The sequence below is a fragment of the Gracilinanus agilis genome, chromosome 2 (assembly GCF_016433145.1).
Source record: "Gracilinanus agilis isolate LMUSP501 chromosome 2, AgileGrace, whole genome shotgun sequence".
Classification (NCBI taxonomy): domain Eukaryota; kingdom Metazoa; phylum Chordata; class Mammalia; order Didelphimorphia; family Didelphidae; genus Gracilinanus; species Gracilinanus agilis.
Window position 1 is genome coordinate 357,451,388 of NC_058131.1, and position 20,674 is coordinate 357,472,061.

General features: G+C 37.0%; 1 protein-coding gene across 1 annotated transcript in view; it reads left to right on the plus strand.

Annotated features, from left to right (window-relative positions):
* Positions 1 to 20,674, plus strand: part of SPINK5 (serine peptidase inhibitor Kazal type 5) — a 66,055-nt gene that overhangs the window by 30,370 nt on the left and 15,011 nt on the right. The window contains exons 11-21 of the mRNA XM_044659830.1: positions 763 to 890; positions 4,102 to 4,168; positions 5,438 to 5,565; positions 7,897 to 7,981; positions 11,892 to 12,019; positions 12,660 to 12,726; positions 14,262 to 14,389; positions 16,155 to 16,251; positions 16,634 to 16,761; positions 17,248 to 17,317; positions 20,324 to 20,451. Coding sequence (XP_044515765.1) covers positions 763 to 890; positions 4,102 to 4,168; positions 5,438 to 5,565; positions 7,897 to 7,981; positions 11,892 to 12,019; positions 12,660 to 12,726; positions 14,262 to 14,389; positions 16,155 to 16,251; positions 16,634 to 16,761; positions 17,248 to 17,317; positions 20,324 to 20,451 — 1,154 coding nt within the window. The remainder of the gene's footprint in view (positions 1 to 762; positions 891 to 4,101; positions 4,169 to 5,437; positions 5,566 to 7,896; positions 7,982 to 11,891; positions 12,020 to 12,659; positions 12,727 to 14,261; positions 14,390 to 16,154; positions 16,252 to 16,633; positions 16,762 to 17,247; positions 17,318 to 20,323; positions 20,452 to 20,674) is intronic.

The following is a 20,674-nucleotide window of genomic DNA, read 5'->3' on the forward strand; positions in this document are numbered from 1 at the left end:
CCTTTTTATAATTTTGAGTGATAGACAAACTTGATCACATATCTTATATACCAACCATCATGCTCACTGGGGTAGTGTTCCCTTGCCCTCAGGCCTGCAACCTTCCAGGCTTTCCTCTTGCATTACCTTCACTGGCCTTATATCTACTTTATAAAGATCTGCTCAAATGGTACTTCTGTGAAGCCTTCCTAAGGCCTAGCCCCAAAGAGAATTCCTTTACTGATTAGGGGCCCCTTACTGGTTACCAGGTCCATGTGCATTCTGGTCTAGACAAGGAGGCACTGTGTAAGGTGCAGGTGGTCCCTTGTGGTGCCACACATTTGGGGATGGAGGGGAAGGAATTCATGACAGAAAGAGGCACAGTAGGACACGCTGGAGTTTGGGAATAATGTCAGCATAGAGGCAGAATATTTCAGGGTTTGTAGTCTCAAGAAATGCTACCAGCTTTTTCTTTAGCACAGGGCATGTGGTAATAATATAAAGATAGATGCAGGGAGGTGCGTTAAATTTTGTAAGTTCTTGAATGCCAAGAACAGAAGTTGAAACTTTTCTTGGCAAGCAAAACAGAGGTGTAGAAGGTTTTTGAGCAGAGATGTTGCCAAAGCCTGAGGGGAAGGTGCATGGGGAAGCTTGAGGAAAACTGATTTTTCTTAACTGGCCTACCATCCAACTGTGAATGCCTTAGAGCTGTTTGCTCTGAATGTCATTCATATAAAGGATGAAAAGGAAAGTGACTGCCAGTTATCTATTTTCTTTTTATAGGAAATATGCAATGAATTCCGGGACATGCTGAAAAATGGCAGTCTTCCCTGCACCAGGGAACATGACCCTATCCAAGGGTTAGATGGGAAGAGTTATGGGAACAAATGCTCCATGTGTCAAGCTTTCTTGTGAGTATGAAGAGGGGCAGCATGATGTCCACTTGAAGTTCTGTGGAGTGGAGTCACTTTGTATAAGACAACTCATTCTCATTCTCTGATTCCTCATTTCCCTACCCATTTCTCATTGCCCTGCTCTCCTCTGCCAAGGAAAAGTAAGTCCTTCACCAATCTGATTGATTTTCGTTATCATCAAACATAGGGATCCGAAATTACAGGCTGTGCTTTGATGTATGCTTGGCTAGCATTCTGGACTCCTATTCCAAAAATCTTAGAACCAAAAGATACTCAGATCTTTTTTCTCTGCTTTTCATCTCTATTGATAGCTTTTGTCTTATGTTATTTTCATTTTCACTTATAGCTTCCTATTCTTGCTTGCTCATCCCTTGTTGGTAGGAATAAAATCTAGAAGGGGAGAAAAACAATTCAATAAAGTCAAACAATACATCCACAGAGACAGAAAGTATATGCAGTATTCTAGAGTCACAGCCCCCACCTCTACAAAGAAGAGAGGCATGTAAATTTTCTAGACTCCAGGGCAGAGCTTCTTTATCACTCAAACTACAATAGCATGCAAAGTATTTCTGTTCCTTTTGTTGTTTTTTCCATTGATATTATTGGAGTAATTGAGTGTAGTTCTCTTGGTTCTATTCCATTCATTTTAGATTATTTTAGTAATGGGGCTTCTTATGCCTCTCAGATCCATAGTGTTACTGGAGAACAAGACCCTTCTTCATGCCCAATACCTCCCACCCCACAACAAACTACACAGACCTTCACTGTCACCCCCAGCACATATTGTAAATACTTTTGCAAGAAGCCATTTTGGACCAGGATAGTTGCCAGTTACTGAGTTGGAATAAATACAGAATGCAGGGGTGGTGTGAGCTGGCATGAGACAAAAAAAGTCTTTTGAGATAAGCCTATAAAATGAGGGAGACTTTTAGCTTCAGGGTCTCAGCCTGGAGATAAGGTGGGAGGGTGGGCATCTCAGGATTGTCTCTTAAAGTAGGTTACTTATATCTCATAGGATTAGGTGCCTAGGGTGCTCATTCTTCATTCAGTTCTAACAGCATCTGGCTTTAAACATCATTCATCAAAATATACAAATCTGCTAAATATCAACAAAAAGATCAACTCTTAAATCAAATCAATTTGATCAGCAATTAATCAGAGTCAGGCTTTAGGCCTGGCCAAGGCAGTCTGCCTGGCAAGCTTCGGGAAATCATCTTCTCCTGGAAACTTCAAAAGATTTAATATAACTTCATTAGTTAGACAAGGTTTATCATTCATCCCTAATCCCTCTTTCCTCAATGTTTAACCCATCATTACCCTAATCTTGTTTACTATTATTAGATAAGTTATTATAAAGAAGCTGATACATACCTGATTTGTACAGAACATTCCAAGGCGAAGTTGTCAGTTATCACTTCTTTACATGTAGTATACAGAATTGGGGGTTATAGTTTTTTTTTTTTTTTTTTATTGAAACACAAAGGGTTTAATTGTTTGAAGAATGTTTGTTAGGAAGGTGGGTTAAAGGAAAGCCTATCAGTTATCCCAGGAACCTCAGGTGGGGGAAGGGAAGTAAAGATGGAATCTGAGTAAGGACCTGCCTTATTCAGTTTTACAAAATGCTATCTAAAGGGAATAAAAGATGATTTGATTAAATTATAAATAATGCTGTCAATCAGATAACTCTTCACAGATTTAACTCCTCTCTAATTACTCTCCTTATAAACTCCACAGCCACTAAGGTAAGGGAGGGAAGGCAGGGTGGTATTAGGAAAGGAAGATATAAAGGGTCTATCTAAAATAATAATTTCTTAAGTAAATATATCAATACTAGGCTAAATTTCAATATTGAAGCTAGATAATCTAAGAGCTCGCTCATTGACTTCCTCCCTTCACGGAAGATCCAGTCAACTGCCTCTCCTCCAGATTCTAAAACCTCTAACAGCTTTTTGGAACTCAGCCAAAGCTAGAAAAAAACTATAACCCCCAATTCTGTATACTACATACATCACTAAAGTCATCTAAGAGTTTATTGATCTTCTTTTCAGGATTAACAAATCGCAGTGAAATAATATTCATAAGAGTAGAGTTTATTAATTTTGAATTCATCTTAAGAACTAAATTCATATAGCACTGACAGTTGAGGAAAATAATCTACTTTACTTATTGGTCAGTTGTAAAAGGTGGAATTAATTGAGTGAAGTGTCCTGTCAACTGATTCACCACAAACCACATTCAGCTGCAGTCACTGAAGCTTATTTAAAATAAACTCGTTTACCATCTGTATAGGAAGTTTCACAACCTTCACAAGGACTTCATTTACCAACTATTTTTACAGTTTTGGGCCGAGCCAAATGGATTGGCATATTTTCTTTCTTCTCCTCAGTGCCTTTGATAAAGGCTGTCTGCCTCTTTGACTGAGAGAATTCTGGACTGTGACAGGTAGGACTCCTGAAAGCGGATTTCCCCTGAATTAGGAGCCTGTGGAAGGGGCAGAATTTTATGAGCAGGTGTGTGCCAATGGACTGGCTATCTATAATGAATGTTCAGTCTATAGAATCAAGATAACAAAAAAGACTTTCAAATAGACATGGTGGAGTCAAAAGGATGCCTGGACAGGTACTCGAAGACCTGTCTTTGGGTTCCAGCTCTTCATATGAGCTGTGTGGTGTTAGATCAGTCTGTTAAGCTCTTGATGTTCCCATTTCCTTGTCTGTAAAATGGGAACAATAACATTTTCATAATTTACCTCACAGGGTTATTGAAAGGAAAGTGCTTTATAAATCTTAAGTTACCATATGAATGGAAGTTAATAATAAGAACATACCTATGAATTAGGTAATGCAGAGATATGATCCCATATTATAGATGAAGAAAATGATGTTTGGAGGAAGTGACTTCCCCAAGGTCACATAGCTAAGATTTGTGTCCAAGTTTTTAAGTTAAAATTTAACATGTTTTCCATTAAACCGTGTTGCTTATGAAACACAGCCCTGAGGTAATATGATCTCTTTCCTTCTCCAATACTAAGCACTCTCAGAGAATCTAAGCTAAGAGAATGTCATGCTGGGCAGACCATATTCACTCATGAATGACCATCCTTTATTTGTCTCTATTTCTGTGTCACTGTTTCTGTCCTAATCTTTGTATCTTTATCATTTTCTTTCTTTTTCTCTTTTTCTTACTCTGTCTCTCTCTTTTTTTCCAGTCAACAAGAAGACAAACTAAAGGCAGCTGCGGTGACCAGTTCAATGACAAAGAGAGAAGCTGCCAAGGTAGTTTATACCAATAATTTTGATAGCATGATGTGAGAAAAGGTGGGTGGCAAGAGGTATAGGACTTGAGCTTCAGGAAACTTGGAAGAGGAGAATAAGGCTTATAGGAGGAAGAGTTAGTTTCTGAACATAGAAGAGGTACTAAATCTTCTAAGAGGGCAGACTCAGGGTTTCCTTTTTCAGACTTGGGGATTTATCCTGTTTACCTAATGGCTGCTCCATGGTATAAATCTTTTTACAAAACAATCATTCAATACATTTCAGCACTGTGATTCCTGTGGGATAGTAGAAAGAGCTCTATACTTTAAGCCAGGGAAAATAGATTTGACTCTTGGCTTTATCATTCATATTTATTTTGTCTCTCTGGGCCTCCATTTTTCCTTCTCTGCAATGAAAGGGTTGTACTATAGTTTCTTTCCTTCTTTTTCTAAACCCTCACCTTCTGTCTTAGAAATAATATTGTATTTTGGTTCCAAGGAGAAAGAGTGGTAAGGGCTAGGTGATGAGGGTTAAGTGATTTGCCCAGGGTCACACAGCTAGGAATAGTCTGAGGCCAAATTTAACCAGGACCTCCCATATCTAAGCCTGATATCTAAGCCAAACTCCATTGATTTTCCTAGCTGCTCCCCACTATCTAATTTTGATGGTCTCTTCTCCCTCTATTATTCTGTGATTCTGGGGCAGGATCCTGGTAGAGATAGGTCAAATGAGTATAGTCTAGTGCTCGAAGGAACCATCCAATTATACTCCATTTATTGACTGATGAGGAAAATGATATCCAGACAGGCTAAGGGACTACTTCAAATTCATACATGGTTAACAAGTATTAAAAACAAGATATGAACACAGGTCATCAGACTTTATCCATTAGACCATACTGACCCCCTTCTGGGAGCTGATTGGCATTTGTGCTAAGGATGAACCATGGTTTTTGTTGTTTGCTTTTTTCCTAAATATTCAAAAAGTAGTGGTTGGGTGGGAGAATGGAAAGAATACTGGGTCTAGAGTCAAGAACGTTGGATCTGAATTATGTCATGGATTACTTGGTCATACCACTGAATAGCTATGAACCTCAAGTTACTCATTTTCAATTGAAGGGGTGGGACCAGGTGATCTCTGAGCATCTTCCAGCACTAGTTTCCATAAAACATATAAAAGCCAAAATGGAGGGCAATGTGCCTGAGGGAAAAAAAGATGTATGAAAAGGGGAAGAAGAAGGATCTGAAAGAAACCTTCATTCTAACAGCCATCTCTTGCTTTTCTTCACAGGATCTGTGCAGTGAATTCCGAGACCAAGTAAGGAATGGGAGGCTGGCTTGCACCAGGGAGAATGATCCTTTCCGAGGTCCTGATGGCAAAATGCATAACAACAAGTGTTCTATGTGCGCCAAATTATTGTGAGTATATGTATGATATATCATCTTTCTCCCAACAAAGGATAGCACAGAGAACTCAGAGCCCTACTTGAGTACTATGGTGAAAGAGGTAGGAGTTAGGTGTCAGGATCCCTAGTCTGGTCATCTTGTTCTGGCTATTTCTCTCCTGACTCCCCCAGCTCCCTTTATTCCTCTCTGTCTTTCTCTTCCTCTTTGATTCTGTTACCTCTCTTTTCTTCTCTTGTCTGCTTCTCAACCTTCACTTTCCTTGACTTTACTTTCCTTTAACTTATCCAATGTATAGCATACACACCAACAGACTGTGTGACTTGATTTCTTCACTTATACAGTGAATGATGTTGCTGGAGCAGCTGACCTTTATTATTTATTCTAGCTCCACCATTCTATATTCTTAAATATATATATATATATATATATATATATACACATTTATATGTAATATATAAGTATAATGAAACTTTTGATGATTTAGTTTTGACATAATTAATAGTTCTCTATATATGCCTTTTCTTTCTCCTTCCAGAGAGCCATTCTTTATAACAAAAAGTAAAAAAGAGGAGGAAAATTAGCAAAACCAATTTTAATAGGTTTCATGAGCAATGCTTTAAGGCTCCTTCCTTCTCCATGTTTGTGTTCTAAGGCTCTGTGCAGCACCAATATTCTTTGTTTTAAGATTTCTTCTGGTTTCTGACTCTTTAACTCATTACAGTGGTTAAGGCATGACAGTATAGATTAATTGCTGGCAAACCCCTCAAATATAACCTGAAAATTGGCTCCAATAGACTAATCTAAATTAACAGTATAATATTTAAGATGAAAATGCCTTCAAGTGAAGTCTTTTTTCTGTTGATCTCTACAAATTATCACTTCAAATATTTGGTTTTTTACAGTTGTAAAATCATAACTAAAGAATAAGCAGTGCATCTACAAATTTCAGCATGATTTGAGGCCACTTTAAGAAAGAAACAGGGAAACATTTTTCTGCCAAGGGCTATTGATTTACAGAATGAAAAAATAAATAAATGACATTCAAAGGCTACATACAAGGAAAAGAGAAATTTAAATACATTTTAACATTTATTTAAAGAAAAAATGAACTACTCAAACTTTCATGCTTTTTACATTAAGGAGCACTCAATATATACTATATATATATACATATATATTTTTTATATATATATAAGTGTGTGTGTATGCTATATATTGGATAAGTTAAAGGAGAAAAAAGTCAAGGAAAGTGAAGGTTGAGTTGGGCAGACAAGAGAAGAAAAGAGAGGTAACAGAATCAAGGAGGGAGAGAAAGACAGAGAGGAATAAAAGGAGCTGGGGGAGTTAGGAGACCATAGCAAGAAAAATAAAAAAAAAGTATAAATGGGTTTTGAGATGAAGATACTAATAATTTCTTCTTGGGACAACATTATATTCATTTTTTCAAAAGTGACTTTGGCTTTACCTAAATAGAAAATGGCTCAAATGTTGTAATACTTTAAATTTAGTAAAGCACTTTCCTCTCAAAACCTCTGTGAGAAAAATGCTAAAAATGAGATTAATTCCTAGTTTGGAAGGGCTTTCAGGCCTTTCTTCCCAGAAAACTTGAAGGCTAGGTATTATAAATTTAATACCCATTTACAGAAGAAGAAACAAGCTCAGAGAGAATAAGTGTCTGGTTCAATATCACATAGCAGCTATCATATGAAACAAAGTGAAACGAAATGAAAAGAATGAAAATCTGACAGCAAATCAGGGCTTTTCCCACAATGGTACACTTTTCTAATTCTTCTTGACATGCATAAGTAAAATAGCATATAATGTGAATTCGCTGACTAAATACTTCTCATATATTTTGAAGTGTTTATCTTTATCTCTCTAGAGCAATGGTAGGCAACCTTTTTGGCCATGAGAGCTATAAACACCTGGGGAAGGAGGAGGATGGAGGCAGAAGGCACTGGAATATGGGGTGGGGGTTGAAGGGCCCCCTGGGGCACATCCTGGGGCTCTGCCCAGACTGGCTGGTCGGGAGGTGGAGCCAAATATGGCTTGAGAGCCATACATTGCTGACCCCTGCTCTAGAGACTCTGTTCTGACAGAGAGGAAATTATTCTTATATCTGCAGCACTAGGTATTCAGTAGTATTAATTAGTCCTTTAGCAAGATGAAATACAGCCAAAGACTCCAATTTGCCTGAAATTAATGAGACACTAAACAAACATTTGTGAAGCATTGTGTGTGGACACTTTGCAGAATCAAAGCAAAAACACTCCCTGCCCTCAAGGACCTTGTATTATAATGAGAAAAGTGGTTATTTCCTCTGACTTTCTCTCCTGTATGCAGCAAACTGGAAGAGGAAGAGAAGAAAGCCAAAAATGAGAAAGAAAAAGTAGCTACAGAAAACAAGGTTAAGAGAGAAGCAATTCAGGTAATTACTTTCACATCCTGCCCTTCTTTCATACTTGTTGGGTTACCTAGGGACCCTTCCCTAGAGGATAACCACCAACTGTGCCCAGTTGGCTTCCTCCACCAACTGCATTTCACTCTTGCCACTGATGGCCTTTTATGTCCATTAATTTTAAAAAGGACAAGTCTTATTCTTTTAAATGAAAGGAAATTTATTGTAATAAAACACTGGATGGGGAGTCAATTCTAGGTTTGTATCTTAGCCCTACTCCTTACTAAACTATGCAAAATTGAGCCAATCATTTCTCTATGCCTCAGTTTCTTCATCTGTAGAAGGAGAGTTTGCCTACAAGATACATTTCTTTCTGGCTCTAAATCCTATTAAGTGGATCCTTCAAATACACACACACACACACACACACACACATACACCTTTTTTTCTTATTTAGGCAATATATTCTTATCTTTTTTATTCATTAGTTTACAGCATTTAGACCTTGAAGGGATCTTAGAAGTTGTGTTATTTATTTCTATAATTTTACTGATGTGGAAACTTAACCAGAAAGGTTGTGATTTTTCTAAAGAAAGTGAGAAGCAGAAACAGGATTTGAATCCAATATATAGTACATGTAATGGATAGATTCCTGAACTAAAAGTCAGGAGATCTGGGAAGAAATTTCTATCCTTTAGTTATAAGATTTTGGCAAATATCTTCCTCTCTTTTATCCTCAAATTCCTACTCTTAACAATGGGGAGAATCTTACATGCAGGAGTATTGTGATTAAATGAAACAATGTAAAATAATTTATAACCACTAAATATTATATAATTGTAAGTGATGATAATGATGGCAACAAAAACAATAATAATTTCCCCTATTACTACTGACTTCAATATTGTATTACTTCCACTAATACAGATCAGCCCTCCCTTGTCTTATTAAATTGTTTTCATGAGTTTTTATACCTTCAAATAATGTTCTCCCCCTGGTGGCCAACTTTATGGTGATAAGCATTATAACATCTAGCTAGGTTGGTTCTCAGACAACAGTTAAGTGCTCAATTTATGGTGGTTTATATTTAAGGCTTCCTACCTTGGGAGGATCTGTTAGAGCATACATTCTATTGTGATAGCCTTTGATAATCTGTGGATCCCTCTATGTTAACGTGATAGCCATTGGAGGAGGATGTCAGGAATTGGTGGTTGGAGTATACTATAACTGCTGATGAATCTAGAAGAACTCCTATTGGGGATGGGTTATCAGTTGCTTCGTAGAGCAATCAAATAGTAGTATTTTCCTATGTATGCTATTTCAAGGGAAATCATTTGTCATTTTATGGCCCAGTCTATGAACAATGGCAAATCCAAAGTTCTATCACACAGCTGATAATAACAATGAACACTTATATAAAGCTTTATATTCACATAGCACTTTATTTTTATTATCTTGATGGATTGTCTCAGCTCTGGTGGGGAGTTGATCCCTAGAAAGTTGACAAAACAGAAGAGGAATTAATATTATTTTTATTCTGAACGTAAAGAAGTCAAGGCCCAGAGAGGTCATGTAGTTTGCCTGTGGATTATAGAATTGGATAGCATCTTAGATGTCAGTCATCTACTCAAAACTCCTCACTGTACAAATGAGATGAGGCTAAGTGGCTTCAGCCAAGATCACATGGGTAGGATGTAACAGAGCCTGGACTTAAATTTACATTTCATTCACTGAAGTTGGAGAACCTCTTAAGATTTCCTAGAGGGAACTGCTTAGGGATCACCAGAGTTGAAGAATTAGTTTCAGTCTTTCAGAGAGTGGGAAATTCTAAGAGCTTGTGGGGTGTCAATAATTTTCACTGGAGCTTACTTACTGCTGGTGGAGGATTGCTTTGCAAGAGGCAGGGAACTGCTTTGCATTTACTAAGAGTTAAAAACAAACAAAAACCACAAACAAAATTTAAAAAACACTTAAAATTTCAGTGGGGCAGAGAAACACTCACCAGTTCATATCTATCAGAGGTGGATCATTGGTTCTGGTTTGCTGGCTGAGAGAATTGTCTTGAGTTCACAAGAGTCAGGAAGACGAGTTGTACTTTAACTTCAACTTCAGATACTTATTGCCTGTAACTCTGGTCAAGTTGTTCTCTGTCGCAGTTTTCTTGTCTGTAAAACAGTAATAACCATAGAATCTGCCTTTCAAGGATAGTGTAATGATTACAATATTGTAAAGCTATTGTAAGGACAAAATATAACAATTTTTTTCTTAAATCTCTTATCTTCTGTCCTAGTATCAATACTAAGTATCTGTTCCAAAGTAGAATAGTGGTAAAGCCTAGGCAATTGAGGTTAAGTGACTTGCTTAGGGTCACACATCCAGGAAGTGTTTTGAGGTCAGATTTAAACCCAGGCTCTCCTGTCTCCAAACTTACTTCTCTATCTACTAAGCTACCTAGCTGCCCCTAAATGTGACAATATTTGTAAAGCATTTTGTGAATGCATATTTATATAGCATCTACTACATGACAGGGACTGTACTAATTGCTTTTTACAAATATTATCTCATTTAATCCTCTGAGGAAATGTATAAAGTAGGTTGCATTATTAAAATCATTTTTCAGTTTCAGAAACTTGGACAAATAGAAGTTAAGTGACTTTGTAAACCTTAAAATGCCATATAAGTGCCTGTTATTATTCTTATTCTCAGTTCGCTGGGAAATTTGAAATTAGCCTTATAGCTCTTGAGATGGAATAGACTTTGAGACTCATCTAGTTCAATAGTGTCTAACTCGAATAGAAACATCCTTATTGTTGCATATTGGCTTAGGAAACCAAAAACAATTTTTTTCTATATTGTGTTATATTTTTCTTTATTTGTTAAATATTTTACAATTACATTTTAATCTTGTTCTGGCCAAATTTAGAGGTTTATCTGACAGCTTACTGCCCACTGGCCTGAAATTAGACACCTCTCATATAGTCCAAATCTCCCAGTGAGTTGGTGACCCATCTAGTACAAATCCTAGGAAAGAATTTGCCTAAAGTTATATAAATAGTGGGTGACTGAGGCAGAATTGGAACTCAGTTCTTCTGACTCCAGAATCACTTTCCCCCACTATGACCACAGTGGTCCAACTGGGTCAGAGGATAATTTATGATTTCTTGGAAAATTGTTGAGAATGACAGAGGATGGACAATGACATAGGGTTCAATGGAGACAGAGAATTTCATTCCAATTTAGGGTAAAGGGTAGAACAAGATGGAGAATTAAGTTCATAGGAGATAGGGAACTGAAGTAGAAAAAACATTTAAGAATTAACAGCATTTATAACTAAATACATTCAAACTTCACTAAGCCCATTCTGGGAGGACAATAGATTAAAACTTTCTCAGGACAAAGAAATACTCAGGTCTGAAGAGAGTGTTCATTGCTCAGTATAAAATGGAGAAGGAAAATTTTTTAGGTCTTACTGAGAGGTAGAAAATTGTTAGAAAGTTCACTGAAGATAATTTTCTGGGGTTAGAGGGAGGAAATTGCCTAAAGTCTGCTAGAGGAAGAGAATTCCTGAAATATTACAAGGAGCTGAATCTAGCCCTTTTTTATGGTTCGTTCTAATGGGCCCATGCCTTGGCTCTTCCATAATCCACAAGTGTGGATCCAATGTGTTGATATTTCTTTCCTAACTTAGGTTAAGGATCAACTAAAGCAGAGAGTACTCCTTGGTTCCCTGAGAAATTCATTCATCTCCACGTCAGTGTGTTTTGGGCCATTTTTGACTCTTCCAGTCCTTCCCTGACCATAGAGGGTTATAATTGGAAAGAGCTCTGAGCTACGGACTTGGGATCAAGTTTAGTTTGCAAAAAGCAAATATGAATATAATATGAATAACTAGTATCCACAATACACTAAGTTCTGCCTTTCTTCTTTCACCCATGGTCAGGAACTGTGCAGTGAATATCGAAACTACATAAGGGATGGTCGCCTTCCCTGTACTCGAGAGAATGACCCCATTCTGGGCCTGGATGGAAAGATGCATGGGAATACATGTTCCATGTGTGAAGCTTTCTTGTGAGTATAATTGTCAAAAAGTTTCTGAAGGAGTGCTTGTGGAGATTGGGGAATAGGACTTGGGAAGAGAGAGGTGCTGGTAGAGAGTAACTATCATCAATTCTCTTTTCTTGGTACCTTTGTCAAGGTGGCCATTATCCTGGGTTGAAAGAATTCAGGAGGGGCATCTGAGTAGCATAGTGGATAGAGCACCCTGCCTGCAGTTGGGAGGACCTGATTTTAAATCTGACCTCAGAGGCTTCCAAGCTGTATGACTCTAGGAAAGTCACTTCACCCAACTGCCTAGCCCTTACCACTCTTCTGCCTTAGAAATTGTACTTGGTATCTATTCTAAGACAGAAGGCAAGAGTTTAAAAAAACAAACAAACAAACAACAAATTTAGAACTGGGATACTCCATGGATGAAGATCTCAGAGTTTTCAAGATTGAGTATTATGCTTGTATTTTCCTTCCTGGGTGTATAATAGATGTTGTTTGCTTACTGTAAATGTTCCCTTAGGCAACACCTAGCAAAGTCAAACCCTATAGACCAGTGTCCTTTATCCTTTTCCTCCAAAGTCTAATATCCCATCTAGAGATCAGTCCCCTTCTATGACATCAATCCTGTTCTTGAAATGATCCTGATTTCTCTCTCTTAAAGCCAACAAGAAGCTAGAGAGAAGGCTGCCACTGCATCCAGAGCAATCACAAAGAGAGAAGCTATCGAGGTAGTTATCTAAGCAATGTTAAGCTGGGAATGACAGGCCAAGGTTTGGGATTTTTCTTCCATGAGGAAACTTTGTGGAAACATAAAGCTAGAGAATATAAAATATCAGAACTTAAAACCCAGAAGATAAGGTTCTGTAGGACTATAATAACCAGAAGATCACAGACTTGGAAACCATTAAGTCAAGTTCTCACATTTTACAAATAAAGAATCTAAGTTTTTGGGCAGTTAAGTGGCAAAGTCTCAGATGTGAGATTTGTAGAATTGTAGTTCTAGAGCTGGAAGGGTCCTCGGAGATTTATGAAAAGTGGAAGATGGGCAGTACACTAAAAAAAATGCCTATTGAACTTAGCTGATAAAGATGAGTCATGTGAAACAAGGCTGAAAAAATAGGCTTTGAGGAGTCTTGAATGTCTGGCCTTTATCTTCTTGGCAATGGAAGACATTTTAACTTTCTGAGCATGGGGAGAGAGATGATATAAGAGAAGTTCTCATATTTTCTCCTTGCAAACTTCTCCTGTAAAAGTATGTTCTATTGAAAGTCATTTCTAGGGAGAATTTAGAGAAGGTAAAAGATATTGACTATAAAAGAGAACCTAAAGCTGTTCAAAAATTCTTTAAGGATAACTTTTATATTTATATTACCTTTATTTCTGAATGTAGTTCTCACCACTTCCCCATCCATAGAGCATTACTTCCTAACAAAGAATTCAAAAGAGAGAGGAAACAAAACAGTTCAGGAAAATGAATCAACATATCAACTGAGTTTATGTATTTCCTTATTTCTTCTTCTAGGCCAAGTGTGGTCTTTATGATTACCCAATGTCAATTTCAGGTCCTCATTGTTTTTTCCTTTATATATTCAAAGTCTAAAATTCCTAATTTGTCCATAGGACTGACCCCTCCCCTTTCAAACTTGTAAATGGAGGGAAGAGTTGCTAGTTTTTATGCCACAGGTCTATATAATCCAGTACCAAGCCTTCACCCAACAAGTAAAGAAAAAAAAAAGCTTTGAAGTTATGAGACAGTCTTTAGATCATAATTATTATGAAAAGAATTCAGAATCTGTTTAATCACAGTCACTGATTGCTCAGAGATAATTCCTTTTTAGTGGCTGTGTAGGGAAGAATCATTGGGATTTACTTAGGGGGCCAAAGCTGGATATTTAAAAACAACCCCACAACTATGTAATGGTTGAAAGCTTATCAGATGTGAAAATTGAGGAGTCTGATCTCTAGCCCAAGTTATGCCTTCCACACATTGATTTGGCCTTGAGCAAGTCACTTTTGCTCTGACAGGTCTCAGTATCTTCCTCTGAAAAAGTAGGAGGTCAAACTAAACTCTTCTTTGGATTCACGTTTTTCATAGTGAATGGCATATGTCTTCATCTCTGACATTCTATGTTTTCTATCTTTTAAAGTCCATTTGGGTTCTGACATTCTAAAGTCTGTTCAGAGAGTCCATGTTTGTGACCTAAATTTTAATTCTAGGAATCTCTGACATACCAAGGTCACCACAATTCTCTTCTCTTTGTAGGAAACATGCAATGAATTTCGGAGTCTTGTGAGGATGGGCAATCTTTACTGCACCAAAGAAAATGATCCAGTTCGGGGCCCGGATGGAAAAACACATGGCAATAAATGTGCCATGTGTAAAACCTTTTTGTGAGTAGACAGCAAAGAGCTTGAGGTGCTTGTGTTACATATGAAACTCCTTGTTCTCCTAGTCAAAACAGAAGTTCAGTGATTTGATTCCTAGCATTCTCTATGCCACTTCTCCCCTACCAATAAACTCCTCAAGTAATCTTTAGGGAAATACAAAATAATAGAAAAAATACATGCATACATATTTACATACAAACATCTAGAAGTATCTATGTATATGTATTTTTTATTTGAATTGGGATTTCTTGAGCAAATGGAATTCTCCATATGGAATCTACTTCCTCAAATGTGGATTGATTATTTTGCTCAAAAAAAGTTTTATAAAATCACAGGAAAAAAATAATAAAATCATAGGTACTATAAAGATGACTCTAATAACAACTTAGAATTTTTGTATATATGTTTACTCTGGAGGAGGGCAAAAGATACTTTGAACATTTGTTAAGAATTTAACATACTAGCTTCATTGCATAAATTAGACAAAATATAATTTCTTTATAGACTCTCTTTTCACAATGAATAACACAATTCTTGGCAAAAAATAAGTATTTGATAAATGCTTATTGACTAATTGAAGAAAAAGATCACCTAAATTTCTGTACCAATTCTGGTTAAGCAATGAGTGAATCAGTATGAATTAAAATGTATCCATAAAACAAAGCAAACTGATAGCTCATCTGTAATGTGTGGTATAAGAAGGTTACCTGGGTATCCCATGACCATACAACCAGTATGTGTCAGAGGAAAGACTTGAATTCAGGGCTTGCTGACTCTGAAGCACGTTCTCTGCCCATCCTGCTTTGTTGCATCTCAGAAATAACAATAAAGCTATGAATTTTATAATACCCCTAGTAAGGCAATGGGTCGCAGGAGAAAGAACACAGGATTTGAAGTCAAGGAATCTGAGTTTGATTTCTGTAGTTATCTGAGGCAAGTGCTCTAATCCAGTAGGTCTCAATCTCTTCACTTATTTAGTCAGTCAAAAAGTATTTATTAAGTATTTCTTATGTGTCAGGCATAGTACTGAGAAGCCCTGGGAATACAAAGAAAGACAAAAACTAGTCCTTGACCTCAGTGTACATTTTAAATAAGGAGTGTCCAATGTATCAATAACTGGGTCCACACATAATATACTCAAAATAGATAAAAGATAATATGAAAAGGAGTATGAATACATTAGCAGCTCATGGGACTGGCTCCTGCAGGAAATGGAATTTGAACTGAATCTTGAAGGAGCACTAAGAAGTAAACTAAGTAAAGAAGTAAACTAAGAGGTGAGTAAGTAAGTAAGTAAGTAAGTAAGCTAAGAAGTAAGGATAGTGAGCAGTTAGTACAAATTTATGGAAGCTGATGATAGAGTGTATGTTTGAGTATCTATAAGTAGGTCAGTGTAACTGATATATCTATAAGTAGGTCAGTGTAACAGTGTAGACTGATGGAGGAAGTGAGGTATAAAACTGGGAAAGAAGAAAAGGACATTTAAATGTGTATTTTCTAAGGCCTTATGAGTCTTAATTGTGTGTTGAGGTAAGAAGAAAAGGTATAATCATTTTACAGTCAAGGAAACTGAGACTCCAAGAGGTGAAATGACCCAAATCTGTCCTCTCCTCAATACTTCTCCACCTCAAAGAGTGACCACTAATCCTGATGTAGCCTATAAGACATAAAAATAGTGAATATAAAGTTAACACCTAGACACATGTGTCAAATATCTCCAATACACATTTCCCATTTTGTAATCTATCTCCTGGCTTATACGTTTCAGCAAGAAAGAAAATGATGAAAAAATGAGGAAGGAAGATGAAGATCGGAGAAATGCTGAAAGAAATAACCATGGGGGTAGTGGAGCAGGAAAATCTGAGGTGAGAGGCATCTTTTATCACAGTGAGTTCAGCTTTTTGCATTCAACTGATTCAGTTCAGAGCCTGTTGATCAGGAAGGTATGAAGTCTGGATTCACGAAATCATACAATAAGGTTAAAAGGTGAAAACCATCTTAATGATCATTTAAATCCCATTAGACAGAGCAGGAAATTGAATCCTTCAAATCTAAGTATAATTAACCCTGTTTTACAGAGGAGGAAATTGAAGCTCAGATTTCACCAAAGCCACACAGGGCACCTTGAATATTTCCCCTCATCACTAACTTGGATATTTCTTCCTACCCATTGAGTTTAGCAAACTGATCAAAGAGCACAGACAACCAATGACTATAGCAGGCGCTTCTATCTCTTCATTCTTTCAGGACAAATGTGCTGAGTTCCGGGAAGAATGGAAAAAAGGAAGTCTCAGTTGTACCCGTGAGAGTGACCCTGTGCGTGATGCTAGTGGCAAATCCTATAATAACAAGTGTGCTATGTGTAAGGAAATCCTGTGAGTATCTGAACACTTCTGCAATGGGGAGTTGGCAAGGGTAGGAGTATGTTAGAGAGATACTTCTCTGGGCTCTGTTAGGCCATCCCTCCTAACAAATAAAGGGGCTGATATTAGTTCATTCCAGGAAAATGCTTCTTAACTATCAGAACACTCCCCAAATAGGCTGGTTATGGAGCTTGTGATTTCCCTTCCCAAAACATAAAGCCATCTGATTTTGGCATGGGCTGACTCAAGATTAAAAAAGCCCCCGTTTTTAGATATTCCAGTGGACTTGGATATTCCAGGACTTAGATATTCCAGTGGAAGTTTAACAAGCTGCTATACCAATAGTGAGGAAATGGGGATGCCATCATTGGATGGGAGGTTGGACTAGATTATTTTTCAATGATTATCTCCATTTTTGAATCTTCTATGTTATGTATTCCTTGAAGATGATCTATTTATGTTCATCTGACAGAATTTTATCCCTTCCATCTCTTCTAGGGCTAAAGAAGCTGAAGAAAACAAGAGAGTTGCTGAGAACAGGCAAAATAATAGTACTACTTATGAAAAGGTAGGTTTTTTTTTCTGACAATGCTAGGGTTGGGTTTTGTGCAAACTTCTATGTACCTAGAACCATCTCAAACTGCGTCAAAGATGTATGATATAAAGCTGGCTAATAGAGATTCTTTCTTTGGATGCCTTGGACCTGGAAAGGGCCATAATAAGAGCACTGTCCTCCCAGAATATTTCCTGATCAATCAACAAACATTTATTTATAAAGCACCTATTATATACCTAGGCAGTATGGACACCAAGACAAAAAGAATCAAACATTCTTTACCCTGAAAAAACTTATATTCAATAATGTATGCATATCCATTTATATACAGAGCATATACAGAAGAAATAAACATTGGGAGGGAGGTACTAGTATCTGAGGCATCAGCAAAAGTTTTGTAGAAGGCAGTACTGTGGATATCGTGATATGTTTAAAGAAAAGATCTGGACTCTCTCTTCCCAGAAGTCACAGAATCACAGAATCCAAGAATTTAAAGGGTGCTCATTGGACATGGAATCAACTAGAGGTTCCTTTCATGAAAGAAATCCCTTCTATAACATAACCAACAAGTGATCATCCATCTTCTGCTTGAAGAAGAACTCCAAGAAAATGGAACCCACCACTTTTCCAGGAAGAATATTCTACATTTGGAGAACTCCAAATGTTAGGAATTTTTCCTTAAATGAAACTTCTTTCTTTTCTTTGTAACTTCCACCCAGTGCATCTGGGTCTAATACTTCCTCCATCTGACAACCCTTCAAATCTTTGATTGTTATTCACTTATTTCCTCTCTATTTTCTTCTGAATAGGCTGGAAAAGGCTCAGTTCTTTTACCTGATTCTCATCAGTCTTGGACTCATGACCATTTCCTAACCCACTTTTGCTGTTCTGGACATTCTCTATCTTATTAATATCTTTCCTAAACTATAATACTCAGAGCCAAGCACAATAGTCCAGAGGAGGTCTAATGAAAGTTAGAATTAGTCAATGATTCTATCCCTGTTCTTGAAAGTTATATCTCTGACTGTAGCCCAAACTCACCCTAGTCTAGTTTTTGGCTGTCACAAGCAGAGCCAACTCATAATGAAAGAAATTATAATCCATTAAATCCTATCAATCTTTTCCAGAACAACAGCTCTCTTACCTTTCCCTCTTGAAGTTCATTTTTAAGGGTAGACAAATATCGGACATTTATCACTATTTGAATTTCATTTTATTTACTTCAGCCCTGTATGCTAGCCTATCAAGATCTTTTTGAATTCTGTCTTTGTCATCTTTTGTTTTAACTTTCTTCTTTGTTTTACCTGCACATTTGAAGAACATTCTTCTTGTATCTTTTTTTCCAAATCAGTGGTATAGGTGAGCAGCATTGTATAATGGAAAGAATGCTGGCTCTAGAATTAGAAGACAAGTTCAAGTCCCAGTTCTGATGAATACCACTTGTGTTATCTTGGACAAGTTGCTTGGCCTTCCTGGCTTCATTCTCTTTTTTCTTTTCTTTTCTTTTTCTCTCCCCACCCCAATTACATGTAGAAAGTTTTTGACAATCATTTTATGATATTTTGTGATTCAGATTCTCTCCCTTTCCCTTCCCCCCACTAGGCAGTAAATAGTTGAAAATAGCTAATACCAGTGTTTTCATCCAATACATATTTCCATATTGCTCATGCCATGACTGAAGACAATACCATACATAGAATAAAAAACTCATGAAGGAAATTAATTAGAAGATGGCATGCTTTGATCTGGAACAGAATCCAACAGTTCCTTCTTTTTCACGTGTCACCTGTAGATATCTTGGGAACTTGCTTTGATGATAATAGTTTTGTTCTTCATAGTTGATCTTTGTACAATATTTCTGTTACTGTAGGTAATGTTCTCCTCATTCTTTTCACTGGATCCTTATTATTGAAAATCTGTATACTGATGAACTAGGGAAAAAGTATATTGAACCCAAAATATATAGTCCTGGCTTTGCTACTTATTAACTATATAGTTTTGTCTCTTTGTCTCTAGAGCTTACTTTACTCTTCTATAAAATGAATTTTTGAATTCTACCTGAAAATTACCCTATGAGATGACAATAATAGTAACATAATTTATTTTACAAAGGGGAAAACAGGTTCCAAGAAATTTAATATCTGTGTCAGACTGGGGATTTCAATTTGTTAGTCTTACAACTGCCTCATAATACCTGCAGATAAGAGCATAGTATTAAGAAGATTAAAGTGGCAGTGTATGAAATACTGAATGGAAGGTGATACTGTAAGCCAGAAACCTTCTTAGGAAGCAAGAAATCACTCTGAGGTCAATGAGCACCTGATGATATGGGACTCAATTGGAATTCAGTACCTCAGATCTTCCTCTCAGGTGACTTTCCCTAGTTTCTCTGGGGAGATAATCACCCTGTTAATCTCTTTGCAACCTTGACTTATCTGTTCCTTCAACTGTAAAAAACAGTAGATGGACTACAAGTCCTTTAAGATATATTTTAGCTTTGACATTCTAATTCTCCATCCAACTCTAAATGCTGATTCCATAAACTTCACTTGAAGAGGAAGTGGGGACCCCATAACTCAGCAGTTTAGGACTAAATTTCTGTCTATAACATCCCTATCTTTCTTTAATTTCCAACTAAAATCCCATGTTCCTCAGGAAGCTTTACCCAACCTCTCTTAATTGGAATTATTTTCCTCTCTTATTTCCTATTTTTTCTGTAAATAACCTGTTTATACATCTTTGTTGGCCTGTTGTCTCTCTCCATTAGAAAGTGAGCTCCTCGAGGGCAGGACCTACTTTTGCCTCCTTTTGTATCACCAGTTTTTAGCATAGCACACTGGCACACAGTAGGCAATTAATAAATATTTACTTCAATAATAAATATTATTTACTTTAACAAGTAAAGTTTAAAAAAGGTTATTTTAATAACAAATATAGTTTATTAACTGACATAATTCATCCCAGATTTGAAATCCTCCCCGAGACAACTGGGCTTTTCTCATTCATCTTTCTCCCCAGATCAACTGTGATGAGTTCCGTAACCAGATGAAAGATGGAAAACTGATTTGTACACGAGAGAGTGACCCAGTTCGCGGCCCTGATGGCAAGACCCATGGCAATAAATGTGCCATGTGTAAACAAATTTTGTAAGTACAGCAAAATGGTGACTTCTTGAAAGGAGAGGACTTCCAGATGTTCAATTCCTGTCAATTTGGAGCTGGTTTAGAACAAGACAAAATGGAAAAAATGAATTCTTTCTTTCAGTTCATTCAACCCAGTCAATATTTCTGAAGGAACTTCTATGAGTTAAGTTCTGTGCTTAGTGTGAAGATATTTGGCATGAAGACTTAGGCTTTGCTCTCAAGGAAT